At 47.6% G+C, this 14195-nt stretch overlaps 1 protein-coding gene across 5 annotated transcripts in view; it reads left to right on the top strand.

Moving 5' to 3' along the window:
• TIMELESS (timeless circadian regulator) overlaps nucleotides 1–14195 on the top strand; it is a 166659-nt gene that overhangs the window by 35375 nt on the left and 117089 nt on the right. For 4 of the 5 annotated variants that reach the window (XM_077483456.1, XM_077483455.1, XM_077483457.1 and 1 more), the window contains 3 exons: nucleotides 5068–5119; nucleotides 8550–8690; nucleotides 13081–13234. In XM_077483456.1, coding sequence (XP_077339582.1) covers nucleotides 8594–8690; nucleotides 13081–13234 — 251 coding nt within the window. In that variant the 5' untranslated portion in view covers nucleotides 5068–5119; nucleotides 8550–8593. The remainder of the gene's footprint in view (nucleotides 1–5067; nucleotides 5120–8549; nucleotides 8691–13080; nucleotides 13235–14195) is intronic. The other variant, XM_077483459.1, reaches the window with a different exon arrangement.

Genomic DNA, 14195 nt, shown 5'->3' with positions numbered 1-14195 from the left:
CTACTGCTGTCTGTGTCGCAGTGTGCCGTGGCCGGCAGCCACCCCGTACTGCTTGGGTGATGGGTCTGTCTGTGGAATGCGTCCAGCAGTCCCTGCAGTAGGGGTAAGTATGGTTCCACCTGTCTCAGCAGGATGGAGCAGCTGGGCGTTCTCTGGGAGATCAACTAGGGGGTCTCTCTTACTCCCTTTCTTCTCTCCCTGTCCCTTCTCTCCTCCCCATGCTATGGGCCGCTGTGTGACTGGGCACAGGGGGGTGCAGTGCACGTACCTGGCTAGAGGTCCTCCAGGGGGGCTCTGGGTCCTGGCGGGGGGCTGTGCTGGGTGTTGGGGGGGGGGGGGGTCCATTTGTCCTCTTCCCTGTTTGCCATTTTCCTAGGGCCACAGCCAGTTTTTGCATTTCAGCCATTTTCTGGAAGTTCGTGGCCATTTTCTCTGCGCCCTCAGATGTTTTTGCGGCCGGCAGCCATTATCTAGTACCCTCAGGTAGTTTTGCCCCTAGTGCTGGTTGCTTGTTTCCTTCTAGAATAGCGCTCTTTTCACACAGACATCTTGTGGATGACACAGGGGAGAGCAGACAGCAGCAGCACAACGCAGTACCTGGGTCATGGTGGTGAGTCCTGCGGGGGGCCCCTCAGTCTGTGGCAGCTAGGAGGGTGGACATTTTGTGTGACTTGCCTTAAGTCCTTAAGTGGTGACAGGCGAGTGTGGGTCAGCATGGCGTTGGAAGCTGGTGCTTCTTCCCCAGACATCCCTGTTATTGCAACTGGTTCCCCTGCACCTGCGGGGCCTATAGACGCTCTGTCGGCGGTCCTGGAGGCCTTTGTTGCCTGGGTGGAAGCGACGTGTGGCTGCAAAGGGGGGTAAAAAATGCCCCTCCCCCCACCATCTTCTAGGGAAACCTCTGATTCAGACTTGGACCCGATGTGACAGGCGGCCCCTGTTCTGACGTATCAGAGGATGCGGACCAGGACCATTCGGGCAGTGAGGATGACTCCATGTCTGGGTCAGCGCAGGAAAAGGTGCTTGTAGGAGCACAACAGTGTGTGATACCCTTAAGATATAGAATATGGCGGGGGCATCTACAGAGGTGTCGGTCCCTTTCAGGTCCCACAAGCTGGCCCGCACGGCTAAGTAGTGGGGAAAACCGCAGCACGCCTTTTCAGTCCCAAAACGTATGGCGGTGCGTTACCCCTTTTTGAGGAGAGTTTCCTGAAGAAATAGACATCTCTGATTGTTGACCCCCCAGCCCCCCCCCCGGTATCCAGGTTAAATAAGGTAATCACGATTCCGTTGGAAGGGACTCCTGCTTTCAAAGACCCTGCCGACAGAAGGGCCAAGGCGGTTGCCCAGTCCATGCTTACGGTGGTGGGGTCAGCATTGCGGGCAGTGTTAGCCACAGCCCTGGTGTCAGACGCTTACTGAATTGGCAACATTGTTGCACCGTGAGTTGGAGAAGCAACAGGCTTTCCCGATCTGTATGGAGCTAGCGGACCAGTTGGTGCAGGGCCTTAAGTATGTCTGTGATGCGGCCTTAGATACGACCCCCTTGCTCTTTAGAGCCTCTGTATCAGCAGTAGTGCTACGTCTCCTGATTTGGCTGAAATGCTGACCAGGCATCTAAGAAAGCACTGGCAGACTTGCCCTTCCAGGGAGAGAGGCTATTTGGTGCCTCGCTGGATGACTTTATAAAGAATGTTACTGGGGGTAAGAGTACGTTGCTCCCTCAGTTCAGAAAAGGGAAGGAGCCACACCGTAGTCTATGGCCCTCCTTTTCCGCTCAGAAGCGGAGTTTTCGTCCACCCAGGTCGGCAGGTAAGCGTTCCCAGTCCAACAAGGTGCCTGCTTAGGGACAAGAGCATCCCTGGTTTCCAAAGCCAAACAAGCCTGCGAGCAAATCTGTTACCACATGAAGGTTTGCCCCCGTCCGACTCTCGGGTGGGGGGTCATCTTTGAGAGTTTGCAGCCCTGTGTATCTCCCTACTTTCCGAATAGTGAGTCTGTTAACTGGTTTCATCAGGATACAAGCTAGCTTCTTTCTTGTCCACCAAACCGTTTTTTTCCCTCCAACCTTCATCTTCTGGCTCGTCGTGAAGCCCTGTTTGGGGCAGTACAGGACCTGCTATTGTGCAGGGTGATAGTACCTATACCGACACCGGAAAGGTTTCAGGGCTTCTACTCCCATCTGTTTGTAGTCCCAAAGAAGGAAAGGGTCTGTCCGGTCCTGAACCTCAAGGCCCTCAACAGCTTTGTGAAGGTACAAAGGTTCAGATTGGAATCGGTGCGCTCAATGATCGGGCCACTCCGGGGGATTTTCTGGCATCCCTGGACATCAAGGACACATACTTTGCATGTCCCCATATGCATCAAGCATTAGAGGTTTCTGCGATTTGTGGTCGGGACTAGCACTACCAATTTATAGCTCTCTCTTTGGGCCTGGCGTTGGCACAGAGGGTCTTCACCAAGGTGCTAGCCCCAAATTTGGCTTTGCTAAGGCAGCAAGGGATCGCAATCGTATGTTACCTGGACGACCTCCTTCTGAGAGCAGCTTCCGCCTCAGAATTAAGGGAGGATGTGGCAATCACTATGCAAACTCTTCAGGAGTTTGGTTGGGTACTGAACCTACAGAAGTCTGTGTTGGTGCCAACTCAATGCCTGGAGTACCTGGGCCTGCTTCTGTACTCCTCCAGAGGCGAGAGTCTTTCTCCCTTCGGACAAGCTGCAGACTCTGCAAGTTGCGGTGAAGATGTTGGTGTCCCGCAGGTGTTTGTTGCTGCGTTTTTGCATGCGAGTCCTGGGTCTCATGGTAGCCACTTTACACTCACATTACCCTTGTAAAATGTTGTGAATTTTTGGATGCTTGCTTCGGCTGCAAGGTTTTGCAGGCGGCTGTTTAAGGTAGCAACTCCTCCGTTGAGGAGCTCTGGTTGTTATGGGTGGAGTTATTTTCTTGCTGTTCCCACCCCTTATTTCTTTGACACTGCTTGGGGACGCCCCTAAGGTCAAGATGAAGATGCTGTGTCCGTCAGTGAACAAAAGAGAAAATAGGATTTATGTACTCATCATAAAATCCTTTTCTCTGAAGTTCATTGATGGACACAGCACCCACCCCTCCTATTTGTACTGCTTTTGACGAACTGAGCTGCTGTATGCAGTGTGAGGGCTTATAGCCAGTAAGACCCATCCCCAACACCCCCCCCCCCCCCCAAACCCCCCCGGATGGTACTGTGCAAGTGTTGCTTTTTTTAACACTTTCTGCCTAGTCCTCTCCTAAAGGGGTGATATAACCCTAAGGTCAAGATGAAGATGCTGTATCCGTCAATTAACTTTATGGAGAAGGATTTTACGGCGAGTACAAAAATCCTATTTTTTTGTTTCCTATTAAATTGCCACCCCAGGGAATCAAGTGCATAATAGCACTTGGTTCCATTGTATGGGTATTTCTGTTGGGGAAAGTGGGGTCAGCCAGCACAGAGCCCTGACCCTCTCTAAACTGAGTGATCTGTCACTATTATGAATGAATGATCAGTGCTGATCAGTCATTCATAATAGTGGCAGATCACTCAGAGCTTTGGCTCTGTGTAAAGTATCTTCCCTGTAAGTGTACAAGCGGCTGCCGATACATTACACAGAGCTACAACGCTGAATCTTTTACTATTATGAATAAAAAAACAAAGATAGATCGTGCAGAGCTTCTGCTCTCAGTGTGTCCATCAGGGCTGATTCTACACATCTACAGCTTGGCCAGGGTATTACAGAGCACTTCCACACTGTGTGTACTTTTACTGTTTAAAAATGAGTGACCGGTGAAGTTAGGCCAGTGCTATGTAAAACATCGCTGATGGCTTATTCATAGCATTAAAAGTTTACACAGTGCTGCAACACTGTATCATCCATCAGCCTGGCCGTGGATGTGTAAAAGCAGCCCTGATAGACTTGCAGCACAGTGTGATCTGTTTTTGTGAATGACAATGCTCCTCTCTGGAGCGGCCCCTGATGCCAGAGACCTGATGTGTCAATCCCTAATCTGTCTACTTCATAGCAGCATTGTTGACTGGCAGTCGGGGGGGGGGGGGGGGGGGGGGTACGACATCACAAGACTTGCCCAGCAACTCAACTTAGAAATAAAAGATGTTTTTTTAGTAGGACTACATGCTATATGCATTTGGTCCCCTAGAGAGTTGAAAAAAATGTTAAATGATAGTTCTAAAAGGGAACATTTGAAGACAGAAGCAGATATTCCTAACTTGTTTTTGAAAGTGCAGACTTGGAATTGTCATTCTAATCCTGGCTGCAATACCAAGTCAGGGACCTGAAACAGATATTCAGGAAAGAAATGTATAATTTCTTATTTCACTGACTTCATGCTAAATTCATGTCAGCAACTAACAAGGTGATTAAAGTGGAAATTCCAGTCTGGCCGCAAAAGTACAGCCACCCCTTTCTCAACCCCATCTATACTGGATATAGTGCATGTTTAATCTGGGAGATCTTCTCCGGTTGTGTGTCTGGCCCCTTGCCTTGTCATTACATACAGTTCAGGACAAGCTATCTTGCATTATTATGTGATACCTGAGTGGAAAACTAGAGCAAGGGGTTGCCATGGGCAGAGGTGTAAGGTAAATATAAATTTCTATTGCTCCCCCTAGATGAAATGAGCAGCATATGTTGGCGGAGGGGGTGGTGGTGTCAACATTTTTTTTTTTTTTTTCACCGTTGCCTGCGGAACTGAATTATAACCATCTTTGTACCACAAGTAAGAAAGTGAGCCCCAGATGCTGTAAAACTGAGCTCAAAATTAGAGTAATCCTACTGTGACATACAGCAGCAGTCCCTTGACACTCCAGTTCATGTGTACGACAATGTACAGCTATTAAGAATAAATAAAACCCTAATTGGTATACAAAAAGTAAGTTGCAATAAAAAAATAACACACTAAACTGATTCCTGTATAAGACCAGCTGTAATGAGTCTTTTATTTATTCATTTATTTTTCTCCAGCCTTATAGTAGAAGATATATTTTGCTCTCTGTTTTTTATCGTTCTTTTTTTGCTGTTTTTTATTTACAGAATCTGTTCTCTTTAGGATATTGACCATCAGCCTAGAAGTGATATTTATCAGGTAAGAATGTTCTTGCCCTGTTTTTAAGCAACCTGTCAGCTGTACCTGAAACTCAAAACTATAATCGGTTCCTCCTTTGTACTAGGTAGAAAGAACAGCTCACATTGCTGAAAGGAAAGCACTGATTCAGTTCCATATGAAAGTCATTTTTTCTTGGGGCACTCCTTAGGCCGTTTTCCTTTTTCTTTCCTTCCATCACTGGTGACAGGAAAGAAAATTGATCAACGCAGTCGGGGGATGGGGGGAATGCCGCTTGCTGTGCCATTGCATTCTGGCAGCAGGAATCGTGGGGAGCATTCAAGGTCTGCAGAATTCAATGGTTACTGCCAGGGCTGCCATCAGGGGGGTACAGCCCACACACTTGTAAGGCGCCCCAGAGTCTACAAGGGCCCGGCTGTCTGGCAGAGATGAGAGAAGGCAGGGAGGGTGCATGAAAGCTTCATGGCTGTGCTGACTTTCAGAATGTGTGCGAGTTAGTGATGTCCAGTTCATGAACGAATCGTTCTTTTGAACCGGTTCTTTTTAGTGAACTGGATGAATCGATTCTTTTCAGTGAACTGATTCGTTTGAAACAGTTCACTCTGTACTCAGTACATAGCAGAGCAGCAGAGCTGGCAGTGGTAATATGATCCTAGAGTGAGAGAGCTCGGCCCCTCCCTGCAACCAATCAGCTGACTCAAAGCACAGTGACACTCAGGAACTGGATACAAACTTAAAACAAGAGCCAGGAGTTCACAGTACACCGAGTTAAAGAATCGAACAGTACACCGAGTTAAAGAATCGTACAAGTTACCGAGTTAAAGAATCGTACAAGTTACCGAGTTAAAGAATCGTATCAGTTTTTAGAACCCAGTACACTGAAAGAACCATGAGTCACCACCAGTAAAACAATACACTAAACCAATGAGGTAGCAGCAGTGATCAGGTGGTACGGACAGCCTAAGGCCCTTTCACACTCATGCGACTTGTCCTGCGACTTGAGACTGCAAAGTCACATGACAAGTCACACCCCATTTCCAACGAGTTCAGTTCATATCTGTGCGACTTCAAAGTAGTTTTTGTACTACTTTTGTCTGACTTTGATGCGACTTGTGGCAGAGACCTCAAGATTACACAAACATTGCTTCAAGTCATGGCAAAAATCATGGCAAAAGCACTTGACTTTCAAGTCGCACAAGTGTGAAAATAGCCTTAACGATTGGATTTTACTACCAGGGGTACTTCGCCCATGGTAGTGGTAGTAAAATCTGATCATCATTCCTGCGCATGCGCTGTAAAGACTATGGGAAAATCTGATGGCTAGCAATGTTAACTGGGAAGTTGGCCCATCAGAATGCAGTTCACATGCACAAAAACCCACTTTTCATTTAGGCTCCATTTCCACTTGTGCAACTTGTCCTGCGACTTTGTACTCTATGATTTCCAATGAGTATTATTCGTATCTGTGCGACTTCAAAGTAGTCCCTGCACTACTTTGGTCTCACTTTGATGCAACTTGAGATCCATAGACCTCCGGAATACACAGGCATTGCTTTAAAGTCGCATCAAAATTGCGGCAGAATTGTGCAACTTTCAGGCTGCGTTAGCCTGAAAAGCCAGAAAGTTGCACGATTATGCAGCGACTTGAAGCCATGCCTGTGTATTCTGGAGGTTTATGGACCTCAAGTCACATTAAAGTGGGACCAAAGTAGTGCAGGGACTACTCTGAAGTCGCTGTGACTTGAAGTCGCACAGATATGAACGGTACTCATTGGAAATCGGGTACTTCTTGTCATGCAACTTTGCAGTCCCAAGTCGCAGGACAAGTTGCACAAGTGGAAACAGAGCCTAAATGAAAAGCTGGGTTTGTGTGCATGTGAACTGCATTCTGGGGCAACTTCACAGGTAACATTGCTATCCATCAAATTTGCGGAAACCTAGGCTCAGGGCCGGTTCACACTGCAGCATAGTGCAAAATCGCATGCGATTTGCACTGCAGTGCAAATCACAGGCGATGTCCATGCAATGCGATTTCAGCCATACTGATAGTATGGTTGAAATCGTATCGCATTCGGACTAAACTCGCACAGGACCCTTTTTTTGGTCCGCACCAGGATCGGATCGCATAGCACTCATGCGATCCGATTCATGTATAAACTGACACTTCGCAGTGCGACATGCGAACTGAAATGGGGGTGCCATTAACATTGTATGACACTCCCCAGCAGTTCGCATATGTCATTGTGAACTGTCGTGCGAGTTGGGTGCGATGCAGGAACCCGTCGTGGAATCGCAGGGTTCCCGCATCGCACAAGTGTGAACACAGCCTAACACAGCTGTTTGTGTATCACCAAAATGCATGACACTGCGCTAATCTGACAACAATGGAATAATTGTCAATTGACAACAATTGTGCTCTGCGCCGATTAACTAAATCAAAGTAAACATTACCAGGACCTGCCAACCTTCTGTGTGAATCAGTCTTCTGATTCTACTCATTTAAGAAGGTTGAATCAGAGCTTCGGTTCACTTGCTTGTCAGTAGACTCAGCAAGTGAACCGAAGAATCGATTCATTGAATCGGTTCATTTCAGTAAACAGTTCGAAATGAACCGATTCATTTTAAAGATCCGAACTTCCCATCACTAGTGCGAGTCAGCAGCTGCTGCTGTGTCACTGACATTGGGCTCTTTGCTGCCACCTCTGGTCAATTCCAGCATGTGCGCTCCTCGTGTGTTTTGCACAAGAGCTGGGACCAGGAACAGCACCTTCCAAGTAAGGACTAATGTACAACTGAAGAGAAATGAGAGTGGGGTGGTGTACATGTCTGTGTACATATGTGTGTGTACATATGTTTGTGCCTATATGTGTGTGTGTGTGTGTGTGTGTGTGTGCCTATGTGCATTTGTACGTGTGTGTGTGCGCCTATATGCATGTGTACGTGTGTGTGTGTGTCTGTGTACATATATATATGCGTGTGTCTGTGTAGATGTGTGTGCCTGTGTACAGTTGTGAGGGGGGCTAAGAGCGTACAGCTGCTGGTTTGGGATGTCTCTTTTGGGCAAAATATAAATATGAAAGCACTGATGACGTATAATACACTGTTCGTTTTCATATATGAAGTTGTTAGTGTTAAAGTAAAAGCTGTGTGCACGGAAGGACTTGATGGGGTGGCTAGTGGGTGGATTTGGTGAGATGGCCAGAGGGCAGGCCCTGGGGAATGTTGGCGGTCAGGTCTGGGGGGGGGGGGCCCAGGCCTAAAGCTGTCTAAGGGGCCCCACAATTTCTGATGTCTACACATAGCTCCTATAGATTGGCTCCGATTATATGAGCTTTTGTTTTGCTTGGTTCACAGAGAGCTGGAATTGATTTGAAAATTTGTTTTTAAACTGTTTTTCCTTTTTACATTTTTATATGCATTCCAACTCTGAATGTATTTTTCTATTCAACAGCTGGGAGACCCACAGTTTTTTTTTTTTAACGTGGCAAGAACTTTATGGACTTGTACATGATGAATTGTGAACTGTTAGCAACATGCAGTGCCTTGGGGTACCTGGAGGGAGATACCTACCACAAAGAACCCGATTGCCTTGGTGAGCAAAAGATACATATACAAAATGAGTTTAACTTTGCTATTGTTTCTTTATAAAGCTAAACGCAAAAATACTTACAGCCCAACTCCGCTCAACTAAAAAAAAGCAACCCTTGCAGTGGGACAGACCCGTCCTAAATTGACTTCTCCCCAACGCTTCAGCAGTTTAGGGTCCTGATGTCATCAAGATGCTGAGGGGCAGTCTACTGCCAGAGCATGGGGAGCACCATCTGCCAAGAAAGTGGAGGGTCGGGCAAGTAAACGTGTTTCTCCCCTCCCTTAGACAAAGCAAGCGTTTAACAAATGCAATGTAGGGGCAGCCCCACTGCAAGAGATAATTTTCCAAGATTTGGGCTTTAAAAACAAAATATGTTGTGTTTATGTGCTTTACATTCACATAACCACATGTTTGCAAAGTGATAATGCTTGCAACTATACCTCCTAGTGCATTGTCCTTTAGTGCAGGATCAGATCAGTGCATCATTTGTCTAGTCAGATTATATACTCCTCCACAAACCTGTCCTCTCTTGGTACCTAAAATCGTAATCTTAATAAACTCTTGTAATACGCAATTAGCACTGTCCACCCTAATCATGCCAAAATTGTCCTAAAGATGTATCCAATAGTGAAACATACATTTAGTTCAGGTAGAAGATGCCACCAAATGTTTACTGCTTCTATTTTGCAAGATTGGAAGCAGTAAACTGCTATTGCCCAAGTTACAGACGTGGGCAATAGCTTTGCAGGAAAGAACTGACCAAGCATGTCCAAATTATCTTGCAATATAGTGCTTGTTAAAAAGAGGTAAAGCTAAGGAGAGGGCATATAGTGTATAAATAGTGCTTCACCATTGGTGTTCCCAGGGGGGAATAGTACCCCATTGGTGTTCCCGGGGGGGGGGGGACTAGCGCCCCACCATTGGTGTTCCCGGGGGGGGGGGGCTAGCACCCCACCATTGGTGTTCCCGCGGGGGGGAGACTAGTGCCCCACCATTGGTGTTCCCGGGGGGGGGGACTAGCGCCCCACCATTGGTGTTCCCGGGGGGGGGGACTAGCGCCCCACCATTGGTGTTCCCGGGGGGGACTAGCACCCCACCATTGGTGTTCCCGGGGGGGGGAAAAATAGCACCCCACCATTGGTGTTCCCGGGGGGGGGGAGACTAGCGCCCCACCATTGGTGTTCCCGGGGGGGGGAGACTAGCGCCCCACCATTGGTGTTCCCGGGGGGGGGGGAGACTAGCGCCCCACCATTGGTGTTCCCGGGGGGGGGGGAGACTAGCGCCCCACCATTGGTGTTCCCGGGGGGGGGGGGACTAGCGCCCCACCATTGGTGTTCCCGGGGGGGGGAGACTAGCGCCCCACCATTGGTGTTCCCGGGGGGGGAGACTAGCGCCCCACCATTGGTGTTCCCGGGGGGGGGAGACTAGCGCCCCACCATTGGTGTTCCCGGGGGGGGGAGACTAGCGCCCCACCATTGGTGTTCCCGGGGGGGGGAGACTAGCGCCCCACCATTGGTGTTCCCGGGGGGGGAGACTAGCGCCCCACCATTGGTGTTCCCGGGGGGGGAGACTAGCGCCCCACCATTGGTGTTCCCGGGGGGGGGAGACTAGCGCCCCACCATTGGTGTTCCCGGGGGGGGAGACTAGCGCCCCACCATTGGTGTTCCCGGGGGGGGAGACTAGCGCCCCACCATTGGTGTTCGTGGCGTGGGGAGACTAGCGCCCCACCATTGGTGTTCGTGGCGTGGGGAGACTAGCGCCCCACCATTGGTGTTCGTGGCGTGGGGAGACTAGCGCCCCACCATTGGTGTTCCCGGGGGGGGAGACTAGCGCCCCACCATTGGTGTTCGTGGCGTGGGGGGACTAGCGCCCCACCATTGGTGTTCCTGGGAGGAATAGACATGTCAGGATTTGTTTTTGTACTGCTGCACAGTTGTGTAATGATAATGTAAAACGTTTCTTTATTCTGCAGTTTGAGTGTAACACTCTAACATCACTTTTCATTGTTACTTTTAAATAAATGAAAAAATGGTATATTATGTTTTTTATTTTTTTATTTTTTTATGATTTTATCCGATTAATCGAAACAACAATTGGCCAACTCTGAGGGATAGGACGCAGATGTTTGTGGGGAGCTCAAATGTGCGTGTGAGGGGGGAATGTGCATAGGGCTGTGATGGGAACACAAATGTGTGTGAGGGAGTCTATGAAGGAGACGTAAATAAGCGGGGAGGCTCTGATAGGGACTAGGGGTGCAGTGGATCAAAAAACACGGATCGGATCGTTCTTCAGATCAGAGCCACGGATCGGATCATTTTTTCGGATCGGCAAATAATAATTGAATTTGCAAAAACCTGTGAAAATTCCACCACCATATATTCCCCACTGTAATATCCACAATATCCCCCACTGTAATATTTGCTGAGTGCGGCTGAGCATTGGCTGGGTATGGCAGAGTATTGGCTGTGTATGGAGGGATTGGCTGAGCATGGATGGATGTGACTGCAATTGTCACAGAGCAGCGCTGTGGACACTAAAGATCCAGCTCACAGCGCTGCTTCCATCCAATCTCTCCCTCCACTGTAGAGGGGTGTGCTGATCCAAACAGGTTGACCCGCATGGATCGGTGACGATCCGTTGCACCCCTAATAGGGACTCAAATGTGTAGGGGAACACTGATGAGGACGCCAATTTGCGGGGGAGACTCTCATGGGTACACAAATGTGTAGGGGGCTATGATGGGGATGCAAATGTGTGGAGGGCTGTGACGGGGACACATATGTGACTTAGCAGTTCCAGTTGCTCAGTTAATATCGGGATAGCACCATCACAGTTCTGTCATCTATCACAGATATCATCTCGCAAACCAACTTTCAAATCATTCTTCACATACATAAACACCCCCCTTCAGCTATTCTGCCAATTCTTTACCTTTAGAAATAGTGTACTCCTTGATATATTTGCAGCTCAATTGTGTAAGCTGTTCAACCAGGTTTCTGATATTTCTATGAAGTCAAAGTACTCCTCAAATAAGAGAAGTTCTAGTTCATCTATCTTGTTTACCAGACTTCTTTTATTTGTAAACCGACCTAATTTTGTCTTTAGTATTTAATATTCTAATATTACAAAATACAGCTCGTTCTACTTTTTTTTTACTGGAACGGACTGCACTGGTGTAATTTATGCAATTAAAAACCACATAACCAAGCATTTTTGATGCAGAAAAAAAAATGCACTGGACTGCATGTGATGTGAACTGGCCCTGAAGTTCCATTCGCACCATGGCATTCGGTTTGCAGGAGGAATTGCCACGATTCTGCCCACTATTCGCAAACTCCACAAATCGCGTGGGACGCCCTTGCAATCTCTGCTATTTTGAATGGCACCAAATCGCAGAGTGATTTTGCTGCTATTGTCGTGCCACTATTGGTTGCTATGACCACCAGTGAAGCACTTCAGTGGAGACCCATTGGACCTTCCGGCTCCTGCCCGCTTTTAACATAAGTGTCTTTTAAACAGCGTTCTTGTGAAACAGCAGGCCCAGAGCTGGAAGGTACAGCGGATCTGCACTAAAGATAGTGGTTGGTTGGTAGTTGCTTCAGAGGCACACAGTTTTTCTGATGGGGAGGCAAAAGTACATGTGGGGGGATGTGCTCTGCGGGGAACACAAAAAAGTGGGAGGGGGCTCTGAGTGGTACACAAATGTGTGTGGGGGCCTCTGAGGGGGGAACAAATGTGCATGGGGGGCACTGAGGGGGGCACAAATGTGCACGCGGGCTCTGAAGGTGGTGGGGTGACACAGATGTGTGTGGGGAGCTCAAATGTGTGTTTGTGTGTGGGTGGGGGAGAATGTGCATGGGGCTGTGATGGGGACACAAATGTGTGGGAGGGAGTCTATGAAGGGGAGGCTCATATAGGGACACAAATGTGTAGGGGAATCCTGATGAGGAGACCAATTTGTGGGGAGACTCTAAGTACACAAATGTGTGGTGGGGGGGGGGGGGCTATGATGGGTATACAAATGTGTGGAGGGCTATGATGGGGACACGTGTGGGAAGACTGACTGGAACAAAGATGTAAGGCCTCATGGACACTGGAAGTTTAGTCCCAGAGCATGAGGCTCCGGCATTTAGGTGCGGGCGGAGTATAAAGGAGCACCATCTAGTACCATTTTTATCCTATTCTGCGGCTGTGGATCATTTATAAACTGATTTTTTTTTTTGTCCACGAATTTGTAAAATATACAATGTGGCCCTGGAAGTGAAAAGTTTGGAGACCCCTGATCTATGATACGTTTTTGTTCTTGGGTTTGGATACACTTTTTAAAAAAAAACAATAATTTAGGTCTTTTTCGTGGTTTCTAACACATTGTCGTTCATCTTTTCCTCCATAGAAAGTGTGAAAGATTTAATCCGTTACCTGCGACATGAAGATGAAACCAGAGATATTCGGCAACAACTAGGAGCAGCTCAGATCTTACAGAATGATCTTGTGCCTTTAGTCATACAGCATCATAATGACAAACAACTCTTTGATGCTGTTATTAGGTAATCTAACGTTCTGCATCATAAGTTTTCTGTGTATCGTACAGCATTAACTCCTAAGAGACTCACTTGGCTTTCCGCTGGACACTGTAGTGTTATTTCACACTACACCTGCATTTTATGCTTCATTCACACATACAGGACACTGTGTATGAAGCCTGTGGTATCCTACAGAGTATTGTCTGCATAAAGCTGCAGAGAAAGTCAGACTGACCGGTCATATGACTGGATTCTTCTCTTCTTGGAACTAAAGACCCCCTTCATTATGGGGTTAGGTTTTCCTTTTAGTTTTATTTAGGTGGAATCCTGGGAAGACTGCAAAATGCACTGTTGAATCACATTAATTATTACTATTTTACCAGCCAAAAGGTATGAAGTTTTGAAAGCTAATCTATCACACTGCACATCCAAGAAGATTCATCTATGGCTGTTTCCTAGTTAATTTTTAATGCTTCCTTGAATAACTCAGCTTCATGATAGGCCAACCAAAGATTATGTTTATGTACATCTATTGTGATAAAGGTACAAGGGCTATCAATTTTCCTTTATCGTACATCATGGGACACAGAGCACCATAGTAATCACTATGTGGGTATATAGGCAACTTCAGGTGATGGACACTGGTATACCCAATACAGGAAGTTCACTCCCTATATAACCCTCCTCCTACCAGGAGTACTTCAGGTGTTGGTCATGAGTGAAGATGTACAAAGTGCCACTGAGGCCAAGGTGGATGGTACCCAAGCCTCGTATATGAAGCAAAAAGTTTTGCCTGTAATGCTTCTTCTTGCAGGGCTGGACCCCGGGACCCAGGGCTTTGGTCATGCTAACATTACCTAAAGTTTTTTTCCTGGTTGGGTGATATTACAGGACCAAGTTAGTGGAACCCCGATGAAAAGGACCCAGTCCTTGAAGGTTTGCTAATGCAGCGCGTCGTGATGGGTGAAGGTTGGAAAAGTCCACC

Source organism: Lithobates pipiens, unplaced genomic scaffold (assembly GCF_037356315.1).
Source record: "Lithobates pipiens isolate NorthernLeopardFrog02 unplaced genomic scaffold, aLitPip1_a1.2 Scaffold_16, whole genome shotgun sequence".
NCBI lineage: Eukaryota > Metazoa > Chordata > Amphibia > Anura > Ranidae > Lithobates > Lithobates pipiens.
Note: the sequence above shows the minus strand (reverse complement) of the source record. Positions and strands in the feature narration are given on the sequence as shown.